Below are 26,442 nucleotides of genomic sequence, written 5' to 3' on the forward strand. Positions count from 1 at the left end.
CCAAGAGACCTTCCCTGACTACTCGGACTTATTTTTTTCCTTTATAGCATTTGTAACTACTGGACATTATTTCACTTATTTGCTTCTTTGTTTCTATATAGCCATATTATATTACATCATATATTTATTCATTGTCTGCCTCTCTTAACTTACCACCCTCTTACATGAGTTCTGGGAGGGTAGAGATTTTTTTTTAATTCACTGCTCTAAACTTAGGAAAACAGTGCCTGGCACAAAGTAGGCACTCAAGAAATACTTGTTGAATCAATATATGAATATAACTTAACACTGCCCTGTTTGTTCATTACCAGTTGTACCCTTATTTCATTATGAGTGGGCTCATAATGTTTATACTTGGGTTTAGGGGACTTGCTTAAAGTGTGGCTATAAATACATAGCATAGATCTGAATGGTGATCTATTAGAAGGTAAGGACTCTGTATCTTCCTCATTGTGTATCCAAGGCTGATACGCAGCCAGTAGGTCCTGGTCAGGATATGTTGGTTGTTTACATCCAACATCCGTATGGGTCAGCCAATACCTTTGCAGTCCTGGCTGTTTATTACCTTTTCCTGTGTTCCCGACATTCCTGGTGTGCTCAGCATATGCTTTGAAAATACTTGTTGAATGAATCAATAAATACATCCCCATAATAGAAGTATTGCCATATCTTTCTAGTGGTGTGTTGGTATATCCCAAAGTTCAACATAGTTTTATGTATTGGTCGTAGTGTGAACAAAGTATTATTTATTTCTAACAGAACACAAACACTGGAGTTATTTAGTTACCTCAGTCTACCCTGCACATAAATGCACTCTTTGATTTCCTTTCACAACTCAGTATATGGAAGTTCAGTTTGGAGGAGAGAAAAGACCCATAGCCTTGCCATGGTACCCATAGTCTGTAGCAAATCATTTTCATTATGTATTCATACATAGGGACATCACAAAACAATGGGTACATTACACACAGCTCATTGCCTAGAAAAGGCATAAGTAAACTCGAAAAATTATAAAGCTTTACCACCCTCAAAAGGTATTTGACTAATTGTGCATACCTCTTTATCTGTCATGATTGGCTACAAGCAGTCCCTTTCATTTGATGGTGAAAAATTAAACCTTATTTTATTATTTTGAAGTGATTCTCAGCACATGTATTTTCTCTCTCATTGTTAAGTGCCCTCAGGAAACTGGCTTAACTTAAATAAAGTATATAAAATAGCCCTCTTGATCTGCAAAATGCGAACTACTATGCCTTTTGTTCCTTATGGCCCATCTAATTTCAAAAAAGTAACAGAACCAAGAAAGTCAAACACATTTTCAATATAGCTTCTAATATCCATCATATTCAAATTATTAGGGGACTGAGTAGACTGAATTTTCTATAAAGCTGATAAATACCTTTAATTGGAGCGAGGATGTTAAACCAACTGTACTTTGAGTCTTTTGGCAAGGAAATCTCAGGGATGTCCCTCATATAGCTCTATTAGCATGCCATACTGTACCTTACTCAGAACCAGTATCATTTGAGTTTCATTTGTTTCCAGTAATTGCAAGAGAAATTCATCAGGCAGTACTGGCCGTAATCCAAAGAAAAGGGTAGAAACCAATTAAATGCTTAAAAGTTTTAAGGATAAATTAGAAGGTACGTGTTAGAAATCTCTTTAGCTCAACTAAAAGTGGATGAATGATTTTTAAATAGGCTATCTGGCTAGCTTTCCTGTTCTCGGTTGCTAATTCATATGCTATGTATTTGTGTTAGACATATAAATTAGCCCCTTTCAGTCTGCCTAGGAACATAAAGAAAAATATGAGATGGCTTATGAACAGATACACTTTTTTTTTTTTTTGCCTTTTGGTAAGATTTGGTTGATTTGAAAATTGCAGTAAGAAAACAAATAAAAGGATGTCCCCAGCTTCTGTCCGAGGCACTGTTTTCTCCTAACATTCTCTCCACTCAGTAATCTCACTTGCTCTCACTTCAACTGTTGCTTATGTGCATGTGTGATTCTAGTCTTGTCCTAGACCTAATATTTCTCCAGAACTTCAAACTCCTGTGTCTGACATGACTATCTAGATAGCCCATCAGTCCCTGGAACCTGGAATCTCCAAATATTAATTCATTGTATTCCTCCCATCACGTCACCCTTCCCCAGACCAACTAGTAAGCATTCAACAAACACATATCCAGCACCAACTGTTCGTAGCTAGTGCTGAGCTAAGTGCGAATTCCCTAACTCTGTTAATGGTTCCACAGTGCTTTCAGTTATCAGGCTCAAAACCTTAACGTTTTGGATTCCTCCCTTTCTGTCACTCTTTCCTATGCCCATCCCCAGCACACCTACACACATACACAAGCGTGCAAGCACACACCCACCCACTCATACACAGAGCTGGTTGCCAAATCCTGAAATGACATTTATGCAATTTCTCCTTAAGGAATTGCCTTCTTGGCATTCTCACAGCCACGGCCCTAAATGAGACACTCATCATTTTTCACCTAGATTATTGCAGTGCCATCCCAGTTTGTGTTCTTGCCACATTTTTAGGCCTCCAATCCATCCTTCTCCACACTACTACTGGATTTATCTTTCTACAGAGGGTGCTCTGATGATATCATTTATTTGCCTAGAAATCATCAGTGCTCCTCATTGCTATTAAATTAATCTTCCTAAAGAAAATTGATCATAGCCCTCATCTGCTCAGAAAATAGCGGTGCCTCCCTGTTGCCCAGTAAATTGAATCCAAATACCTAAGTGTGGCATTCAATGCCCTCCACAATATGGCCCTTATCGACCCTTCCAGCCTTAACTTCCACTAACTTCTATATGTAGCTAAACTCCAACCAACCCCATCAACTTCCTTTGCCTCAAATACATCTTGTGCTTTACAAAGTCATATTTTGTTCACCCTGCCCCCTCACCCCACCTATTGTTGACACCTGCCCCACATATCCTTCAAGGTCTATCTCTAATCCTACTTCCTTCATTAAATCATCCCTGATCAACCAAGCCAATTTTTATCTATTGTTCCTTTAAACCATTTCTTTTAAAACAAAAATTTCTTTTTTCCCCAGATGGCAAACATCACACATATTCATTGTAAACAATATAGACAATACAGAAATCATAAAGAAGAAAATAAAATCCTCCATAAACCCCGCATACTGTTACTATGTTGCAATACATCCTCTCAGCCCTTTCTTTCTCCACACAGCAACATATGTGCGCGCGCACGCACACACACACACACACACACACACACACACACACACACAAAATATAGATCATACTATTCATACTGTTTAGTAGCCTGATGTTTTTCATTTGATGCATCATAAATATTTCCCATGCCATTACATAGTCTTCTGCAACAAGATTTAATAACTGCTTAATCTTGTATTATTTATATCATCGGTTATTTAATTAATCTCCTTTTGATGAATATTTAGATTGATCATAACTTTTTACTAGTTTTTAAATGTTTCAATGGATAGACTTGTAGTTTAGTACACATTCATAGCTAATTCATAGAAATTGAATTGTTTCCTAAAAGATTCAGCCAAATTTCAAGTTTTCTTAATAAATGGTGCCACGTTACCCTCCAAAAGGTGACTGGTTTTTTATACTCACATCAAGAGTGTATGAGAAGCAGCCGCATAGCACAGGAAGATCAGCTCGGTGCTTTGTGACCGCCTGGAGGGGTGGGATAGGGAGGGTGGGAGGGAGGGAGACACAAGAGGGAAGAGATATGGGAACATATGTATATGTATAGCTGATTCACTTTGTTATAAAGCAGAAACTAACACACCATTGTAAAGCAATTATATCCCAATAAAGATGTTAAAAAAAAAAAGAGTGTATGAGAGGGCTTCCATGGTGGCGCAGTGGTTAAGAATCTGCCTGCCACTGCAGGGGACACGGGTTCGAGCCCTGGTCCGGGAAGATCCCACATGCCGTGGAGCAACTAAGCCCATGCGCCACAACTACTGAGCCTGCGCTCTAGAGCCCCCGAGCCACAACTACTGAGCCCTCGCGCCACAACTACTGAAGCCTGGGCGCCTAGAGCCCGTGCTCTGCAACAAGAGAAGCCACCACAGTGAGAAGCCCATGCACCGCAACAAAGAGTAGCCCCCGCTCGCTGCAACTAGAGAAAACCCCCGCGCAATCTAAAAAAAGATTTAAGTCAATCTAAAAAAAGATTGACTTAAAAAAAAAAGTGTATGAGAGTCCCCATTTTCCTGCATGCTGATCAACACTGAGTATTTTTTAATCCTATGATAGCAATTTTTTTAAAATAAATTTATTTATTTTTGGCTGCGTTGGGTCTTCGTTGCTGTGCACGGGCTTATCATATAGGGAAACCATATGATAGCAATTTGAACCTGTATTACCTCAATTATTCTGTGTATTATCATTATTTTATACTTGTATTACTTTCAGCTCCTACCCTAATAGGCATCTAGATGTTAACATCTGGAGTAGCTATCATAGGACCTTATGCATACTAGGCACTCAGGAAATATTTGCTGAATTGAATTGAACAAGGGCCATAGAGAAGGTCTCTCATGTTCTCGCGATAGCCTGTCCACCATTACTCTGCGGTTTCCATGTGCAAACTAGAGTTACACGACTGAGGGAAACGGAAGAGGAAGGGGTCACAGCACTGAGGAGCAGAGTCCAATCCCACTGTAATTGCTTGACCAGAATTTCAACTTCTGCTATCACTGGGATAGCTTCAGCCTCAAAATTTTAAGCACTGTTTGGGAAAGTCACTACATGTGTGATGTGGGTATCAACTCCAGGTTGCTTGGCCTAACTGAAAGAAAACCAGTCATGGCATTTTTGGGTGGAAAGGGACAGCTGGTTTAGAGAACTTTTTGACAAGTCTGGAATAAGTTCATGTATGGCTTGTTTTCTTGCAGCAGTACATTTGTTCGGCCTGACTTGGCAGTTGCAACCAGCTGAAGGACAGCTCTATGAAAATGGAGTTAGCAAGGGGAACAGAGGGACTGAATCCATGGATACCACTTACTCTCCAATTGGAGGAAAAGTTTCCAATAAATCAGAGAAAAAAGGTACAGTGATCAAAGTGACTGATTGATTATTGATTACTTTTCTTCTAATTTAGTCATCAGAACCAAACCTGGGATGGTTTCACTTCACATTAAATTTCATGATCACTCGAAAGAAATACTCTACGTGGACAGAATAAATACATGTAAATGTCTTGTGAAAGCAGATTTTCCTTTCTCTAGTGCCTTGAATATAAACCAATTAAACCTTTCAAATATGTTGGCAATTTTGAAAATAGATAAATATTTACAGGATGGAGGTTTCAATACAATGGAAATTGCATTTCACATATAAGTACCCTGAAGCAACGTGGGATTTTGATTAAGTTCTCTGTGTCCAAGCCCAGCATTTATATATAACACTTTACAAAGGATATATGGAAATTTCTTCTGTTTATAATAAGAAAATGCCTTCTATGTGTAATACAAGGGCGAATGTTTATGTCAAAGTGGGAGAATATGAATTTTTTTCCTAGTTGGGAAACATGAATTCTTCCTAGTTGGGGAAAAGAAAAAAGCACTTTGAGTACTGAATTGTTAAATTTAACCAACGTAAGCTTGAACTACCTGACATTTACAATAAATGTCACAGTACTGTACCAGCAGTCCCAACATTTTATTCATGTTGAATGATCTTAGTCTTAATATTCAAATATTGAAAATAACTGAAAATTTGTATTGTGATTTCTCTTGATATAAGATACAGTACAGAGGGCCTTGAGCCATGTAAAATATCGGGGATGTCAATTCAAAAAGTAAAATTTGAAAACAAAACGTATAGCCAGTACTATCCTAAATATTTTTAGATTAAATATAAAAAGATGAATGAATGAATGACCCAAACCCTACCCTTAAATTAAGAAGCTTATAATTTTATAGAGGTGGAAAATCAGTTTTGGTTCATTAGTTGAAAATAAGAGATTTTTAGAGTTGTTTCAATTACTACTCTTGTGTTTTTAGTTCCTTCTGGGGAGTTATTTGTGGGGTTTGTTTTATTTTTGTTTGCTTTTGAAAAAGGAACTTTGCTTTGGTCTATGCTTCAGTAAAAATTAATGCTTAGGGTTCAGGAAAACATTATGGTTTATTCCAGTTTTCAATTCACAGTGCAGTTTGCTTTATGTCCTTTAGAATTACTGTTTCTAGCCTGGGCTGAACTTTCCCAGCAATTTCATTGTTGCTGCTGAGAGGGACTGAGGGTAGTGCAGGGGTCAGAAATGGCAGAGGAAAGGGTCTGAATACACTTGGACATTTTCTCCCTTACCTTCCCTCCTGCTATTTGATTCCTTTATATCTGCAAGTACAGGAGCCACCATTTGGTATCATATGCTTAGGGATTTTTTTTGCCAGTCACACTGAAAATCATGAATTATCTGTTTGATGAAAATGGAGCATACAAGACAGCAGAAGGTCATCACATAGTTGTCATCAGAGCATATTCATTTTTTTATTCTAATTCAGATTTCTAGAATTCCTTTCCAAAAAATAGTTTGATGATGATGACTAAATTGTATTAAACAGTTACCATGTGCCAAGATTTACTCCAGACACTAAACATGTATTTATATCATGAAAGTAATGCTATGGTCTTCATTTTCCAAATGAGAAATAGAAGCACAGAGAATTTAAGTCATTTGCCCAAGGTCACAGAGCTAGAAACTGGTGGTCTGATTCCAGAGACTTGTCTCTTAACTTCTGCATTATACTGAAATCCACACATGAAACATATATGAAAACCACAAAAGACATTTTACACCCTGAAAGCAAAGCCCCAGTGTCTATTCATGATAGATTTTAGGTAAATTCTGTATTTTAATGTGTTGTGACAAGTTTCATAAATGGAAAATGTTTTTAAGATTCTGCTCAATTACAACAACAAGCAGGCCAAACCAATTTCTTTATTAAGAAAAATCATTAAAGGTTCATGCCATGTATACCAAATTATTATCTTAAACTGACTTTTTATGGAAGTCTGGACAAAACGTTAGCAATAGCTGCACATCATAGTTCTGTTATATTAGGTCTTTACTGTGTATTACTTACCAAGTAAAAACATAGCTCCTCTTTTATAAAGTCCTGTGTATACTAAACCAAACCTTGCAGAAGATGGAATATACTATAAGGATATTTTCAAATGGTCACCTGTATCCTTTTACAATTTTCTAGACATCACACAACTCCATAAATACAGTTCTAAACTCGAAAACCAGGTAATTCTTTTTACACTGTTTTCTTTACAGTGTAGCACTTTACAGTGTAGCACTGTAGTTAAGAGCCTGGACTCTGGAGTCAGGTTTGGCTTTGAATACTGACTTTGTCATTTGCTGGCACTCCAACCTCAGGCAGTTAATTGACAGAGCCTTGCTGAACCAGTGTCCTAACCTGCAACATATGGATGATAATATAGTACCTGTCGCATAGAGTGGCTGTAAGGAGTAAGTGAGACAATGGATGTAAAGGACATTGTTTAATTTAGCAAAATAATTATTATTGGGTCAGATGATTGGAAAATTACCTTGTATTGGCATCCTATTAGATACTATAGATCCTGCTTTCAAACTGACATCAACTTTGTTATGAATGATGGCCTCCTTAGGATTTAGATGTTTTCTCTCTTTAAAGTTTGATTTCTCTTTACTTACCAATTTAACATCTATTATTTTTAAAATATCATCACTTTCATCACCAAAGCCATGGATAAGTAGAATAGCACTTTAAAAATAATCAAATTTTACTGGAATTGGTTCCCCATTAACAGTAGCTATATGTATCTGCTTCTCATTAGGAGATTAAAGAATTTTCTCACCACTTAATTTTCAAAATGAAAGAAAAAAAGAATATTTGATTATTTAGTATGCTAAAATTTTCTTTTTTAAATTTATTTGAATAATTTAAATTTAGTTTCAAAAAGAAGATATAAGTCACAACCATATGTCAGAATCTACCAGAAAAATCAGTTATCAGTTTTTCACTAATGTAAAATTGAAAGTATTGCACTAAAACAGGCCCTACTACCTTAGAAGCTTACAAACTAGTCATAACTCACTCTTTCTCTTTAACTTGTAAATATTATGTAACAGCTGCTTTAAACAGAGCAGGGGATATGAACAAATGAAAGACTTGTTCCTAGACCTGAGTCATGTAAGGTCCATAAATTGAACTGAAAATAATTACAGTGTAATTTATCAACTAGTAGAGAATGTTAAAATCTTCAAGATTATCAAATCCAATATCATTATTTAAAGATGAAGAAACTGAGGTCCAGAGGGGTCAAGAACACACAGAGATGGTGGCGCAGTGGTTGAGAATCCGCCTGCCAATGCAGGGCACACGGGTTCGAGCCCTAGTCTGGGAAGATCCCACATGCCACGGAGCAACTAAGCCCGTGAGCCACAACTACTGAGCCTGCACGTCTGGAGCCTGTGCTCCACAACGAGAGCCCGCAACAGTGAGAGACCCGTGCACCGCGATGAAGAGTGGCCCCCACTCGCCGCAACTAGAGAAAGCCCTCGCACAGAAACGAAGACCCAACACACCCAAAAATAAATAATTAAAAAAAAAAAAAAGAACACACAGAGAACTGAGACTAGAACCAAGGACTCCTGGTTCCACCTCTTCTGTTTTCTATTATTGTAATAATGTAACACAATCTAAACATGTAAATTCCTAAAGAGGTTTTCTAAGGGGGAATCAAAGACAGAAACTGAGCTGGTAAGAAAATTAATTTTATTCAGGCTATTGCAATAGGGAGAGCACCTCAGGTTCAAAGATCAGTTTTGCCTAAGGCTTTTATAGGAGGAGTACATGAGCTACAAGCGGGATGATTTACAGTTGGAATTGTTTTGTACTCAGGGCAAATCTCAGTGAGTCAGATGAACAGGAAATGTTTTCTCTGTGTCTAGCTAGTTGAAGGGGAACAAACAGTTCTAAACTCCGATAACTATTTATGAAAGAATGGGAAATTGGAGGGTCTGTATCTGGTTTTTCAGCAGGTTCCAGCAAAAGGGGAAAGGTCTGTGTTTGGCTTTGTCACAGGTAACAAAGGAGTCATGTGCAATTCTTACGGGAGTGCTGAGAAAGAATGGACAGAGAGCCTTCTCTAATAAGTCTTAGGGAAAAGGGTTTTCAATTTGGTTATTTTTGCTTATTTATTTGTTTGTTTTGTGGTAAGCCACTTCCTAAATCATAAAAGCGTGGAAGGATATCTGAAAGCAAAAGTTTGGGGTAATCTCTTAACCAGCTCTGTTTTCCAGGGGCATAGGGCTCAGGTAAAATCCAACATTGTCAGTAACAATCTGAATGAGGAAGAAGTTTGTTGGGTAGATGAGGGTACTGAATTCCTGCAGGTTGGATGCCCAGGAACAAAAAGGGTGGGTAGAGAGACAGAAAACTAAAGGACACTAAAGACAACCTTTATCTCCTTTACAATTTTTGCAAAAGGCTGGCCTTGGGAGGAAGTGACATTTCTTTTAAGTTCATCCTACAAAATCTATCTCCGCAAAGTTGAAGGAAAAAAAAAGACATTTTCTAGTCAATGTCTGCTGAATATACGACCATGTAAACAACGTATAGCTGATTCATATGACACAGTCTATAGCCTGTCGTGAAGATGCTTCAGCCAGGACCAAACTGTGACTATAGCTTCACCTGTCTGGGCTCCAGTTTCTCCTCTGAAAAAAAAGGGAGTTGGCTTTGAAGGGAAGGAAAAATAATTTTACCTTTACCCTTCAGGTTCTTGGCTGAGACCGCCTTGTAATAAAAAGAAAGATAAATAGGAGAAAAACAAGCAAGTTAAATAACATGTGCACCTCCTGTTTTCATGGGAGAGACCCAGGAAAACTGAGCACCTCCCCGAAATGACCCAAGCCATCACCTTAGATACCATCTCATCTGAAAACAAAAGATGCGAGGGGAGTCAGTTAAGGGAGGGTATCAGGAAAAGCACAGTAAGTGGAGTATGGGTGTTATGCAGATTTAAGTCATTTCCTTCTCCTTTGATCAGAGTTTCCAAAGATTTAGAGTTATCCTTCTCTTCCTGGTAGAAAGGGGGAGACACCCTTACAAATGGAGGTTTCCCTTATAAATCTTGCAAAGAGTAACTTTTAACTTGTAATTTTTAACTTGCTAAAGGCTCTCTTGCTAAAGGGTAACTCCTATTCACTTTTCAGATCTTTTCCTATGTCTGCTGTTTTGTAAAAATAATCAGCTCAAGATAATCCTTAAGCCAAAGAGGCATATTTTGGGGTGGCAAATTCTGCTCCCCTTCAGCTTGCAACCCTTTGTGGGGGAGAGGTCATGGGAAGTGAAACACTTTTTGCAAATGAAATCTTACCTAGCAATTAGAAATATATAGCAGATAAGAGCCACCTTTCTCCAGATAAGGTGAGGGAGGGGAGCAGACTCCTGCCACCCCTCTTTTCCTTACTCTTTCCTTCCTTTTCCTCCATTCTCTTCCCAGCCGCTAAGGCTCTGACAAGACGGGGTGTTGCTCCGTAGGACTAGCTTATCTCTAAGGTCCCTTCTAGCTGTATACAGTATGAGTCAGTGAATCCGAATTATGCAGTTAACAAAGAAAAATTAGCCATTCCAAGTAAAAGTTGACCTAGTTTTGCAAAAGGGGATATACTCCTGGGAAGTGGTTGAAATGTGTGTCTGTAAAATTTGTAAACCGCTGTTTTCCCATTTAAAGTACTTGCAGAGAATTCTGTTGTCATTCAAATAATTAATTCCCAGTTTTCTGCATTATAAGTTTCGGGTTTTGACATGTATATAACAATAATCATGTGCACTTAGAGAGCATTTACAGTTTCAGAATACTTTAATGTCTTTTATCCACATAACAGTTTTATGCTGTAGCAGCTATTGTTACCCTTGTTTTACAGTTGAAAAGGAGAACACAAGAAGGTTAAGTGACTTGCCTTACATAATAGACATAACTACTGGCAGAGCTGAGATTAGGATCCAATCTCTTAACTGTAATCTCAGCACCCTTTTTTGGGTCTTTTCTTTCTTTTTTAAAAAATTCTATTCTCAAGGCCAGTTGTTTAAGTAACAGCTGTCTTGATTAGAGATCTCAATGCTAATAGTCACATCCCTTCCTAAGAATACTTTTTGTTTGCCATTTTCTGCAGTTTTTTTATTGATATTTTATTGTCCTTGTAATTCCTTTTAAGTCTTTTATTCTCCCACTACATACATTACCATATCTTCCCCATGTGGATAGTCATCTTTAGTTATACCCTTTCTAGTCCCACTACCAATATAAATAGTCACCATATCCACCATGTTTTATCAATTTTCTCTTGCTGTATCCTTAACATCTGGTTGCCATCACTACTTACTTTCAGATGTATACTTAATCTTCTCACCTGTCTCCATAGTGTTCTGCATTTTCTATTTAAAAAAATTTTTTTGAAATATAATTGATTTACAATACTATATTAATTTCAGGTGTACAGCATAGTGATTCAGATTATACTCCATTAAAAGTTATTATTACTCCATTAAAAGTTATTATTATTACTCCATTAAAAGTTATTATTACTCGATACAGATTATACTCCATTAAAAGTTATTACGAGATAATGGCTATAACTCCCTGTGCTATACAATATATCTTTGTTGCTTATCTATTTTATACATAGTAGCTTGTATCTCTTAATCCCATAACCCTAATTTGCCACTTCCCTCTCCCCACTGGTAACCATTAGTTTTTTTACATCTGTTAATCTCCTTCCGTTTTGCATATATGTTCATTTGTATTATTTTTTAGATTCCATATATAAGTGGTATCATACAGTATTTGTCTTTGTCTCACTTATTTCACAAAGCTTAATATTCTCTAGGCCTATCCGTGTTGCTGCAGCTTGCAGTATTTCATTCTTTATTATGGCTGAGTAATATTCCATTGTATATACATACCACATCTTCTTAAGCTAGTCATCTGTTGATGGGCACTAGGGTTCATTCCATGTCTTGGCTATTGTAAATAGAGCTGCTATGAACATTAGGGTGCATGTATCTTTTCATTTTTCCATTTGTATACCCAGGAGTTGGATTGCTGGATCACATGGTGGTTTAATTTTTAATTTTTTGAGGAAACTCCATACTATTTTCCACAGTGGGTGCATCAATTTACATTCCCACCAACAGTGTACAAGTATTCCCTTTGCTCCACATCCACTACAGCATTGATTATTTGTAGACTTTTTGATGATAGCCATTCTAACAGGTGTGAGGTGAGATCTCATTGTAGTTTTGATTTGCATTTCTCTAGTAATTAGCGATGTTGAGCATCTTTTCATGTGCCTGTTAGCCATCTGTATATCTTCTTTGGAAAAATGTCTGTTCAGGTCTTTTTCCCATTTTTTGATTGGGTTGTTTGGTTTTTTTTGATATTGAGTTGTAAGAGCTGTTAATATATTTTAGGTATTAACCCCTTGTTGGTCATATCGTTTACAAATATTTACTTCCATGCAATAGGCAGTCTTTTCATTTTGTCACTGGTTTCCTTTGCTGTGCAAAAGCTTTTAAGTTTGATTAGGTCCCACTTGTTTATTTTTGCTTTTATTTCTTTTCCCTTAGGAGACAGAGCCAAAAAAATATTGCTATGATTTATGTCAAATTATGTTCTGCCTATGTTCTCTTCCAGGAGTTTTATGGTTTCAGGTATTACATTTAGGTCTTTAATCCATTTTGAGTTTATTTTTGTATATGGTATGAGGAAATGTTCTGATCTCATTGTTTTACATGTGTCTGTCCAGTTTTCCTAGTACCACTTGTTGGAGAGACTGTCTTTTCTCCATTGTATATTCTTGCCTCCTTTATCATAGATTAATTGATGATAGGTGCATGGGTTTTATTTCTGGGCTCTCTATTCTATTTCATTGATCAATGTGTCTGTTTTAGTGCCAGTAACTGTGCGTTTTTTTTGTTTTGTTTTGTTTTGTTTTGCGATACGCGGGCCTCTCACTGTTGTGGCCTCTCCCGTCGCGGAGCACAGGCTCTGGACGCGCAGGCTCAGTGGCCATGGCTCACGGGCCCAGCCGCTCCACGGCACGTGGGATCTTCCCAGACCGGGGCACGAACCCGTGTCCCCTGCATCGGCAGGCGGACTCTCAACCACTGCGCCACCAGGGAAGCCCCAGTACTGTGCTTTTTGATTACTGTAGCTTTGTATTATAGTATGAACTCTGGGAGTGTGATATCTCCAGCTTTGTTCTTTATTCTCAGGATTGCTTTGGCAATTCAGGGTCTTTTGTGGTTCCATATGAATTTTAGTATTATTTGTTCTAGTTCTGTGAAAAATGTCTTGGATATTTTGATAGGAATTGCATTAAATCTGTAGATTGCTTTAGGTATTATGGACATTTTAACAATATTAATTCTTCTAATGCAAGAGCATGGGGTATCTTCCCATTTCTTTGTATCATCTTCAGTTTCCTTCATCAATGTTTATAGTTTTCAGAGTATAGGTCTTTCACCTCCTTGATTAAGTTTTTCCTTGATATTTTATTCCTTCTCTTTCTGATAGTTAATTATTATTATATAGAAAAGCAACAGATTTCTGTATATTAATCTTGTATCCTGCAACTTTGTGGAATTCATTTATTAGTTCTAATAGTTTTTCGGTGGAGACTTTAGGGTTTTCTATATAAAGTATTATGTTATCTGCAAAGAGTGACAGTTTTAATTCTTCCTTTCCAATTTGGATGCCTTTTATTTCTTTTTCTTGTCTGATTTTTGTGGCTAGGACTTCCAATACTATGTTAAATAGAAGTGGTGAGAGTGGCCATCCTTGTCTTGCTCCTGAATTTAGAGGAAATGCTTTCAGTTTTACACCCTTGAGTATGATGTTAGCTGTGGGTTTGTCATAAATGGCCTTTATTATATTGAGATTTGTTCCCTCTATACCTACTCTGATGAGAGTTTTTATCAATGGATGTTAAATTTTTGTCAACTGCTTTTTCTGTGTCTATTGAGATGATCATGTGATTTCTATTTCTATTCTTCCTTTTGTCAGTGTTGTGTATCACATTGATTGATTTTTGAATTTTGAAGCATCCTTGTGTCCTTGGCATAACTCCAACTTGATCATGGTGTCTGATTCTTTTTGTGTATTGTTGGATTTGGTTTGCTAATATTTTGTTGAGGATTTTTGCATCTATATTCATCAGAGATATTGGTCTGTAATTTTCCTTTTTGGTCATGTCTTTGTCTGATTTTGGTATCAAGGTGATGGTGGCTTCGTAGAATGAATTTAGGAGTGTTCCATCCTCTTCAATTTTTTTTGAATAATTTGAGGATAGGTATTAGTTCTTCTTTATATGTTTTATAGAATTCCCCTGTGAAGCTGTCTGGTCCTGGACTTCTGTTTGCTGGGAGTCTTTTTTATTACAGCTTCAATTTCACTACTAGTGGTCTCTGTGTTTGTATTGTCCATTTCTTCTTGATTCTGTCTTGGCAGATTATATCTTTTAAGAAATTTGTCCATTTCTTCTAGGTTGTCCAATTTGTTGGCATACAGAAGGGTCTTGTTTTTTTAATCCAACCAGCCACCTTATGTCTTTTGATCAGAGCATTTAGTCCATTGACGCTTCAAGTAATTATTGATAGGTATGTACTTATTGCCATTTTATTACTTGTTGTCCTTCTATTCTAAATGACAGTCTTGCTAGGTAAAGTATCTCAGGTTGCAGGTGTTTCCCTTTCAGGACTTTGAATATATTATGCACCTCCCTTCTGGCCTGCACAGTTTCTGCAGAGAAATCAGCTAGTAGCCTTATGGGGATTCCCTTGTATGTGAATCTTTGTTTTTCTCTTGCTGCCTTTAGGATTCTCTCTTTATCTTTAACTTTTGGCATTTTAATTATGATATTTCTTGCTGTGGCTGTTTGGGTTCATCTTGTTTGGGACCCTCTGTGCTTCCTGTACCTGGATATCTGTTTCCTTCTTCAGGTTTGCGAAATTTTTAGCCATAATTTCCTCAAATACATTTTTGATCCCCTTCTCTTTCTATTCTCCATTTGGAACCCCTATAGTGCAAATGTTGGAAAGCTTGATATTATCTTAGAGATCTCTTAAGTTGCTTTCATTTTTTTTTTTAATTTGTTTTTCTTTCTGCTGTTCTGATTGGGTGATTTCCATTATTCTATCTTCCAGACCACTTATGCATTCTTCTGTATCACTTAGTCTGATATTCATTCTAATACGTTTTTTGTTTCAACTTTTGATTATTCATTTCTGTTTGGGCTGGTTCCTTGTTAAAATGTTCATTGTTTAGATAATTTCTTTTCTGTAATTCAGTTAACATTTTTATACCAATGTTTTGAATTCTTTATCTGATAAATTATTATCTGATACTTTGTTTCATTTTTTCAGGACTTTTCTCTTGCTCTTTCAGTTGAAAGTAGTTCCTCTGCACTTTCATTTTGCTTAACTTTCTCCATCTGTATGAATTTAGGTGAAACAGTTACCTGTTGTGGTCTTGAAGGAGTGTTCTTATGTGGGAGCAGCCCCAGACAGACTGCTAGTGCCCAGCGCCTTTGATGGGAGGACTGGATTTGACGTGGATGCAAATCACATCTTCCCTCAGGGTGTGCTGGCAGCTCTCACCTTGGTAAGGTGTGAGGCTGGAAATGGAGGAACTAGAGCTGCTCAGGGTGTGAGGTGGGACTTCCTCTCTGCTCAGTGGTTATCACCGCCCTGTCAGGGGCAGGGTCTAATCAAGTTGCTGGAGCAGAAGCCCCAAGGGTTTGACTTGAGCTGGCTCTGTTTCAAGTGTGTGATTTTCACCTTCCCCACACTGAGACCTTTGCCCCAGAGGAGGGGAGTGCTGAAATAAGCGGGGCCCATGTGCAGGCAGAGGTCTGATGCACTGCCTGTGTAGGTGTCTGAGGCTTCACTCAGATGCAGCCTCGGGTGCGAGACCCCTTCGTTTCTCACAGTTGATCACTGCCCACTGCCTCCACCACCCCTGCCCCCTTGTGGAATTGCTCCACAGGTCTGGCGGGACCCGCTTGGACTCTCCGTGTGTATCAAGTAGTGAGCTGCAGTAGAGCGGCTGCTGTCAGAGATCTGGGCTTCTTCTGAGGCACTGCCTGAATAAGTGCTAACAATAGCTCTGCCCCCGCACTGGATCACCTCGGCGGCCCGTGATCTGATCTTTTCCCCGGTCATATCAGCCCCAGATCCAGTGCCGTGCTATGGCGTGGAGTGACCGGGGCCAGAGCGTTCACTCAGCTCAGGCTGTGGTGCATGGCATGGTGGTCTCAGGAAACCCAGCAACTGCTGGGGCAGACCTCACAAGCAGAGTCCAGGCTTCACCAGACTTTCTATCTGATCCAGCGGTCCTCCAGACAGCTAAGGGGGCTTGTCTTCTCCACATAGTACTCATGGACTGAGACGTCCAGTCTGTGGCTCGACCTGCTCACTCCCCAGGGCCGGTATCTGCCTATGTGATATCCCTTTTCCTCCAGTTCCCCTCCCAGGTGCACAGGTCCCAAGCCAAGACTTTTCTTTCACTCCTACCCGATTATGTGTGTATCTTTCTTATAACCTTGGTTGTATAGGAGTCCTTCTAACCAGTTTCCATTTAGTTTTCAGTGAGGATTGTTCCACATGTAGATGTATTTTTGATGTGTTGGTAGGGGGATGTGAGCTCCATGTCCTCTTACTCTGCCATCTTTATCTCCCTCCTCTCCCGAAGAGTACTTTGCAAATCTTACATTTCACACCAAAGATCTAGGTTCCCCAAGCACTCCCCCCTCCTCAAAGGAGAACACATACACTTGCACACACGCAAGTACCCTTGGGAATTGAAAATTAAACAACAGCACAGAATGCACCTTTCTGACCTCCTTTCCTTGTAGACTTAGCTGAAGAGGGGTGTGTGTGTGTGTGTGTGTGTGTGTGTGTGTGTGTGTGTGTTGCTTGTTTTTTGGCTTTGTTTTGTTTTCTTTCCACCTACAGCATAGATACATTTGGAGGCAATTTATGCTATAACAGTTGTGGGCCCTGAATAACAGGTTGAATTCTAAATTTACTTACAGTTTCACTGATATTTATTTCACAGACCCAGTCAGTAAGTGAAGATCCATTTTGTGGTACCAGAGTAAAAAACTGCACCATCCCCACCCAGGTAATCATTGTGCATTCAGATGGAACACAGTCCTGCATTATAATTCTGTGGTTCTTCAATATTCGTCCATAGGACTTGTCGATATTAAAATGCACTCAGTTGCCCTTTGAGTCAGCCCATAGTTTCAGTATCTTTTACTTAGAGGATATTAGAGCCTAGGATATTGTTGTAGAATTGCGAATAATTCATATAAGCACAACAAACCACATGAATAAAATAGTAGTAATGCACTAACAAAGACAACAGTGTTGGGAGCATAACATTATTAGTTTTAAAGATTGATGGCAAATTACAGTAAATGTTTCCTATAATGCTATATAGATGTTTCTCTAACACAAGGTTTCAGGGGGCCCAGCTAGAGTGCTGCAGCTTGTTTTCCACTATATTAAATCACTTTATCAATATACCTCAGTTTTAACAAAAGCTTTTCTAAAGCATACTGGAGGCCTGACTTCTAAAAAGATTTATGGAAAGCGTTCACTATGCTAAAAGGCCAACTTATTTACATTATAAAAAATTCATGTTAAATGTTCTTGGCCATATATGTTTTACGTTTCATTCTTGTTTCATTTTAATCCTCATTTTCCCTTTTTTTAAACTTTTTTTTTAAACATACCTTTCCTGTGATGCCTATGAAATATGTCTGCCTTTTGGTCCCTCTACCCCAATAGTCTACACCTGACAGAGGCACTAAATGGTATGCTATAGAATGACATATTTATCCTCTTGGAGTAGTCCTTTGAAAGCTACGGGATCTTCCCATAACATGTTTATAACGTCTTAGTTTTTTGAAAGAAGCAGTCCATTGTAGAAATTTATCAACCATGTGTATATCTAATCCTGTTGAGTGTCCAGTTATATCTTTCAGCCTGTATTATTTTTGGAGGAAGTTCAAACATTTAGTAGCTTTTTCGTGAAGTCAAGGTAACTCTAGTATGTAAAATTTACTTTTGAAAATAAAGTGCTAAAGTTCCAGGATCTAATGCACAAGTCTGCATTTTTTCCTATGCATAACTCTGGCAATCCCATAGATAATAATCACAAATCCTTTCTTAGCCTTTGCTTTTCTAATACTAAGAGTCTTTGGTTTTACTTCTGTACACTACTTGTAGCTCCTGTGCTCCCTTAGTCATTTTAGTTGCCTTTTCCTATTTCCATTTTATATCCTACCAAAGGTGTCTTCACCAGGACTGTATACGGATTCCGTCTTGCCATTGCCAGTGGTTCAGTGAGAGGGAAGAATACATGTAAAAAGTTGAATTGTATGAGATTCTTGACCACCTCAAACTCTCCATTAAAATAATATCAAGGGAAGAAAAATGAAATCTTAGTATTCAGAAACATAGAGTAGAAGCTCATGATTTTTAATGCTACTTTGAGTCAAGGTGCTATTTTAACTGTAGTAAGTACTGTGGAGAGTTAAAAAATGAAGCAGAAGACATAGCTTTTGCCCTTGAGAAAGTTCCTATTAAATAGTAGAGCTGGAAGAAACATGCATACATACACACACAGTGCAAAATAACATGCAACCAACTGTTGTACAGAAATAGAAATAAGATGGTTAGCTGACTAAGAGACTTAAAAGAAAGAAGATGAAAAGATGATTGTTATTATAGAAGTAGCTTGAGCTGAGCTTTGAGAAACAAGAAAAATCAATCCTAGTTGACCTTAAAGAGCGCACGTTTAGGAGACTGGAATGATAGGGTGGTAAGGGGGAAATGCAGGTGGTAATAACCTATGTGGTAAATGAATAATGAAGCAATAGAGGCAGCAGATGGAGACAGTTTGGCAAGGAAAGGAAGGATATAAATAGTTTGATAACTAGATGAAGGGGCAGTTGTTTCATTTTATTCCTTTTTTTTATTAAAGAAGAGAGATGTGTGGTTGTTTGAATATACAGAATAAGAAACCAGTAGAGAGGGAGACATGGATGGTGCTAGTAAGAAAGGAGATGGTAAAGGGACAAAGTCTCTGAGGAGGAGAGAAGGGGAGGGAGGAGCCTCAGAGATAAACTGACACCGATTGTATGGCACACTGTGTATGAGAGAGACACTTTGATATTGTGGAAATAAGAGGTAGGAGTTCAAAAAGAGGACACAATACGTTCAATAGATGTTATGTTATTATTATTACTCTCTGTAATGAGTTTTATTTGTGAAGAAAAGTTTTAATTTTTTTTGATTAATTTATTTTTGGCTGCGTTGGGTCTTTGTTGCTGTGTGCGGGCTTTCTCTAGTTGCGGTGAGCAGGGACTACTCTTCATTGTGGTGTGCGGCCTTCTCATTGTGGTGGCTTCTCCTGTTGCGGAGCACAGGCTCTAGCCACACGGGCTTCAGTACTTGCAGCACACGGGCTCAGTAGTTGTGGCATGCGGGCTCTAGCTTGCAGGCTCAGTAGTTGTGGTGCATGGGCTTAGTTGCTCTGCGGCATGTGAGATCCTCCCGGACCAGGGCTTGAACCCATGTCCCCTACATTGGCAGGCGGATTCTTAACCACTGCACCACCAGGGAAGTCACAAAGTTTTAATTTGATATAATTATAGATTTTCTGGATTCTCAAAATGTATCAAAATCTGTAGCAATATGACAACCCATGAGAACTGGTGCCTACGCTGGCTGCTTCTCTTTCCCAAGACCTGGCATAAGAAGATATGTACCCCCCTCATTACTCTCAGCTATGGGATAGGAGGGTCATAATATAATTGTGTTTATTAAATGCCTGGTACGTAGATGTCAAGAATTTAGACAGACGTGACTGTCCTGTCCTCTGGGAACTTATATTCTAAGATACAAAGGGGGAAGCTACAGAAAATGAGCCATGACCTGCCCTCCTGCCACTATCCCAAAGTCCAGAAGGATGTGATCATAGTAACCTACCTATAACAAACATCTAACATTGTATAAAATATAGAAAATAGGCGTCCCTGCTGTGAACTACCAATTACATGTCCTAAAAGTACTGGCCAGGAGACAGTTCAGCTTCTAGGTAACAGGTGACCTTCTAATACCATTTGGAAACACATCAAAACTCTTATGACAGTGCATGATAGTTTGTGTGAATGTGTGTGTAGGTTATCCATGGCAATTTATACCTTCCAACCATATTTTTTGTAATAGCTTTGTTGAGATATACAGTTGTATGATTAGAATTTTTTTAAAAAGTGACAGGAATATGTACATCCATATACGGTTGTCCCTTGGTATCCACGGGGATTGGTTCCAGGACCCACCCAGGGACCAAAACCTGTGGATGCTCAAGTCCCTTATATAAAATGGTGTAGTATTTGTGTATAAATTATGCACATCCTCCCATATACCTTAAATCATCTCTAGATTACTTATAATACCGAATACAATGTAAATTCTATGTAAATAGTTGTATATTTGAGTGCAGCAAATTCAAGTTTTGCTTTATGGAACTTTCTGGGATTTTGTTTTTCTGAGTATTTTTGATTCACCATTAGTTGAATCCACGGATATGGAACCCATGGATATGGAGGGCCAGCTGTAATTTACATACTGTATAATTCACTGATTTAATGTCTACAGTTCAGTGATTCTTAGTATATTCAGAGTTGGGTAGCCATCACTACTATTTAATTCTAGAACATTTTCATCACGCCAAAAAGAAACTTCATAGGCACTGGCAGTCACTTCGTATCCCCAGCTCTCCCCAGCCCCTGGCTACCACTAATTTACTTTCTGTTTCTATAGATTTGCCTATTTGTACATTTCCTATAAATGCGGTCATAATGTGTAGCCTTTTCTTTTCTGGCTTCCTTCACTTAACATAAAGTTTTCAAGGTTTGTTCCTTTTTATCATATTCCATTGTATGATAATCTTCCACTGTATGGATATAACGTATTTTGTTTATCCATTCATTGGTTGATGGATCTTTGTGGATTTTCACCTTTTTTGGCTGTTATGAATAATGCTGATATGTGTTCAAAAGTAGATCTATAGAGTCAAAATGCAATTCAAAATTAGTCCTTTAATTAAGGGTAAGATTTTAACAATGCCATTTTATTTCTGTCTGAGAAGATGTATGCAATACTCGATAAGATACTGTACTGGAATCTGAAGTCTGTCAGTGTGTGGACATAACTATTTACACTTATACAGTAGTGTATTTCTCAAGTGTAAGATTAGTTAATGGACTTTTCTACACAATCAGCTATTATCATTGTCAGTAAGACAGAGGTATTTCATTGCTGAACATATTTTATTCACAGTCAATTCCCAAAGGTCTATGTATGTAGATGATTTCAATTCTTCCTCGCACCAGACCTTGTACTGAAATGTCAAAATAAATGATCAACAGTACTAAATAAGTTATCAAGATTACTATTTCATTAATTCACTGAAACAGTATTTACCAAGCGCCTACTATGTACAAGGTTCATTCTTCCTTTTCTTTCTCCTGCGTACTCCTGGGTGTAACAATATAAAAGGCATGTGTAATACACCATCTGGAAAGTGAGAGTTGAATACATACTTTTCTTCAATGGTTCGTATAAGGAAAATTATACAAAGCCACATAGATGGACAGGTTAGGTTTTTCCCCATCCTCTTTTCATCTCTTAACACCTTTGGATCACAGGGAATAGGCCCATTTTGCTCCAAGCACTGATATTCTAAATTTCACAATGACTTGTTACTGTGGAACAATTATTGTATTTGAAAGAACACAAAGAAGATGGTACTTAAAACATGAGAGGCACACTAGGACTAATTCAGGTGAAAGACGTACCAAAGCCACTTGATTGTGTATTTTGTGCTATAGGATGAAGTGAAGGGGAAATAGAATCTTAAGGCATATTTCTTTTTCATCTCTTTGGACAACATTCCCTTCAGTTAAAACGGTACTTTTTTAGCTTAGATACTTTTTATGGAATTTGCAAATGTCTTTAAAAGACTTCTAAGATTGCTGTTATGGACACAACCAAAGCCTTTAAACTAGTCATTTTTACACAAGGACCTGATAGTGGAATCTTTTAAATAACCATGTGTCAGTATCTTCTACTAATGTCCCACTGAGTTTTGCACAGAATCATTGAATCCAGTCTAGCTATATTAAGTAGAAAAAACAAATACATGTTATGTCCAGTTATTTACCCCCTCTCTTATAAGGACAATGCTATTAAAATCATGTTATTAGTAGTCAGGTATGTGTCTGAACGAAGCTTTGGTTTAGTCAATAGAACCACTACATATGATGTCTGTCACCAATTCCAGCCTCTGTATTTTATCTTTCAGGTAGCTTGACCTTCTCCTTTTGCACCATCAGTTTGCCATCCTTCAACCCAGCCTATCTGCCATTGTTTTTTCCTACTCTGCAGTTGATGCCTGTGTTGCAACCTGTAAAGAGAGTGTTTAGCTCAAACTAAATTGGTGGATATTGGTGAGACTGTGATAGCTACAGTACTTCACAGTCTGATATAATCCGTGGCTGTCTGCACTTCATCTTGGATTTGTGCAAGGAAGTGCCTGTTACTGAAGAATATGACCCTCTTGGGCCTTCTGATATGCTTCAGTAAAATAAGTGATTAAGTGATAATTAAAACATGAGTATTAAAATGATAATTAAAACGAAATCTGTACCCTTAGTGCTGTATTTTAACTCTGCCACTGACGATTTGCAAATGAAGGATCAGAATCAGTGTTAAGTTTGTCCAAACTTATTCCACTTACCTATATTGATGCAGAATTTCATCATGAAATCACATTACATATTGTTTTTTTGCATGTAATTTATTTCTCTTTAGTTTCCTCCTTTGAACTACATTAAGAAAAATAATGAAATAATAAATTAACCAATAATCACCACATTGTAATCCATAACTAATTTTGGGAGAAGTGAAAAAGGAACAGTCTATTTAGTGAAGTAAATTGCTAACAGGGAGATATCTTCCTTTCTGATGCACTAAGCTCTAAAAGGTTAGGGGCTGAGAAATTTTCCATCTGCAAGCTGTGAGAATTTCTCTAATACCAAATCATTGCAAAAAGCTTGCTTTGCTATTTTTATTTAAGTTATAGCCCACATGTTCATTCATGTTGTCACGTCTCTTTACCTACCTTGTCTTAACTGTGATGCAGGCTCTCAAAGGGTAAGACCATCTTCTTTTAAAATTTTTATAAATGACATGTATATATGCTTTGGATATTTGGTAATGCTAATAACTAGGAAACTCCAACAACACAACTTCATGAGTTTCTTTAGATTTGGTGAATAACATTTAAGTGGCCTTATTATGCAATATATGATGCTGTAAAATACAGAAGGAGAGATGGTGTAGCATTCGGTAAAGCTCATATATAAAGGTTAATGTCCATCAGCCAGTTTTGTCCTGATTTTTTAAAAATGACAGAATCTATATTCATTGGAGACTGTTCACAGCACCTTTAAAATACCGTTTGCTGAACCTAAAACATTTTTTGTCACTTTTTTTATTTCAAAGTGAATTTATTTGCTGTTAATGAGCTAAATACTATGGTGAAAATCTACATTGCACAGCACCAGGAATGATGGTATTTCTAGGTACAAATAATAACGATCATTTATTGAGCACTTGTCATGTGCCATGCTGGTTTTTTTTTTTTGAATTTTTGAATTTTATTTTTAAATTTTTTTTATACAGCAGGTTCTTATTAGTCTTCCATTTTATACATATTAGTGTATATATGTCAGTCCCAATCTCCCAATTCATCACACCACCACCACCCGACCCCCCCCCACCCCCTTGATATCCATACGTTTGTTCTCTACATCTGTGTCTCTATTTCTGCCCTGCAAACCAGTTCATCTGTACCATTTTTCTAAGTTCCACATATATGAGTTAATACACAATATTTGTTTTTCTCTTTCTGACTTACTTCACTCTGTATGACAGTCTCTAGATCCATCCACGTTCTCTACAAATGACCCAATTTCGTTCCTTTTTATGGCTGAGTAACATTCCATCGTATATATGTACCACATCTTCTTTATCCATTCGTCTGTTGATGGGTTGCTAAACCTGAATAGGTTGCTTCCATGACCTGGCTATTGTAAATAGTGCTGCAATGAACATTGGGGTGCATGTGTCTTTTTGAATTATGGTTTTCTCAGGGTATATGCCCAGTAGTGGGATTGCTGGGTCATATGGTACTTCTATTTGTAGTTTTTTAAGGAACCTCCATACTGTTCTCCATAGTGGCTGTATCAATTTACATTCCCACCAGCAGTGCAGGAGGGTTCCCTTTTCTCCACACCCTCTCCAGCATTTGTTGTTTGTAGATTTCCTGATGATGCCCATTCTAACTGGTGTGAGGTGATACCTCATTGTAGTTTTGATTTGCATTTCTCTAATAATTAGTGATGTTGAGCAGCTTTTCATGTGCTTCTTGGCCATCTGTATGTCTTCTTTGGAGAAATTGAACCTAAAACATTTTAAATTCTTATGTTTATAATATTGTTTGCATGACCAAATGATGCATTTTAACAAGTGATAAAAGCCCCTAATGAGGATAGCAGTTGAACAAACTGAACATTAAATTGAGAACAGACGTGTCCACATAAACATGGTCTGTTAATTACTGCTGATTGAAGAGATTTGTCCGCTCCAGGACCTTAGGAGTTAAATGTATAATCAACCCTTTAGGGACCAAACTGTTCTGCCTCACATGGAAAAAAGTAACTTCCACTGAAAAATAAGGTCCTCAGTTGGTCATTTATCATCTCAAAGGGCATATTTTATTATAAATGTCAATTCCACAAAATTATGTGTCCTGTAATACATAATTATGTTCAAAATTGCATTTGAAATCTATTATTAACAGTTAACAGTGAACATTCTTAAAATAGTTATTACTCTTAGCCTTAACACAGAAAGCAATAATGGAGGTATTTTAGGGAGTTAAAAGCTGCAAGGCACTGGCCTCTGAATAAAGCCACTGCAGGTGTGTTTCTTAATGGGCTGTTAATTTTATAGTGGGTGAACACAAAGGACAGAGACCATGTGTGTTTTTAAACTGTGTTTGGTGTGGAAAAGGAGTTGATGGCTGCAAAATATAAAGGCAGAGTGAAATGAGGCCAAATTGAACTTGCCCTCCTGAGATGTAATCCTCCTTGCTTAAAATCAAGGCAAACTAATTCTTGCCCCTCTGCTTCTCTCTCTTCCCTCCCCACCACCACATAATAAAGAATCCCAAGAAACTGATATTAAGCTAGCACAGCTGAAATAATTAGAAAATATGGCAAGAAATAATAAAGACCTGATACACTAACATTGTCTCATACTAACCAGCTCCTTCTAGGTTTCCTGTTTTTGCTACTGTCACTAAGTCACACAAAATTACAATTTTGACCACCCCACCGCATTCCCCACACGTAGGTTCCCAGGGTCCTCAGAACCTTGCTTCCCAGAATATGGGCTGTGGACCACGAAGCATGGGCATTAGTTGGGAACTCGCAGGGTCTTAGTTCCCCAACCAGGGATTGAATCCGGGCCCTGGCAGTGAAAAGCACTGAGTCCTAACCATTGGACCGCCAGGGAAGTCCCTACACATTCCAGTTTGAGAAGCACTGCTATAAAACTGTCCTTTACATTGTCTTCTTCCATTTTTTTTTTCTTTTTTTCTTGTCTTTTCTTCCTGGGGAAATAATTTGTTTTTTTATTATAAATAACTCTCTTTATATTTTAGATATGTTTTTTGTAAGAAACATAATTAGATTTTACTTCTTAATTCCAAATGGTGGTTCTTACCTTTTAACACAAATGTTTAGTTCAGTACTCTTTATTTTTAATTATAGATATAGATATATGAAATTTATCTTCCATCTTCTTTTATGTTTTCTAATTGTCCCATCTAGTCTGTCTTCCCCTTCTTACCTTTGTTTAGATAAATGATTTTTATCTCAGTATTATTTTCTCTATGCTAGTTCAAAAAATAAATTTTTCGTTTTTAGTATTTATGCTTGAAGTTATAAGATTTTTAAAATTTATAATAATCTGAAGTTAGTTGATATTTGTACCATTCTTCAGGATAATCCAGTTTTACACTTCCCAGATAATATGTGATTTTTTTAAACATTATTGAGGCATAATTGACAAATATGATCATATATATTTAAAATATACAGCATGATGATTTGGTATACATATATATTGTAGAATGATTACCAAGATCAAGATAATTAAAACATTCATCACCTCGCATAGTTAACACAGTCAACTCATGTGTGTGTGTGTGTGT

The 26,442-nt window shown here is 37.6% G+C and overlaps 1 protein-coding gene across 1 annotated transcript in view; it reads left to right on the forward strand.

Annotated features, from left to right (window-relative positions):
- The window catches only part of TENM1 (teneurin transmembrane protein 1), an 806,315-nt gene that overhangs the window by 499,554 nt on the left and 280,319 nt on the right, over positions 1 to 26,442 (forward strand). Inside the window, exons 6-8 of the mRNA XM_060293028.1 lie at positions 4,923 to 5,050; positions 6,591 to 6,597; positions 13,321 to 13,328. Of these exons, the coding sequence (XP_060149011.1) occupies positions 4,923 to 5,050; positions 6,591 to 6,597; positions 13,321 to 13,328 (143 nt within the window). The remainder of the gene's footprint in view (positions 1 to 4,922; positions 5,051 to 6,590; positions 6,598 to 13,320; positions 13,329 to 26,442) is intronic.

Source organism: Globicephala melas, chromosome X (assembly GCF_963455315.2).
Source record: "Globicephala melas chromosome X, mGloMel1.2, whole genome shotgun sequence".
NCBI lineage: Eukaryota > Metazoa > Chordata > Mammalia > Artiodactyla > Delphinidae > Globicephala > Globicephala melas.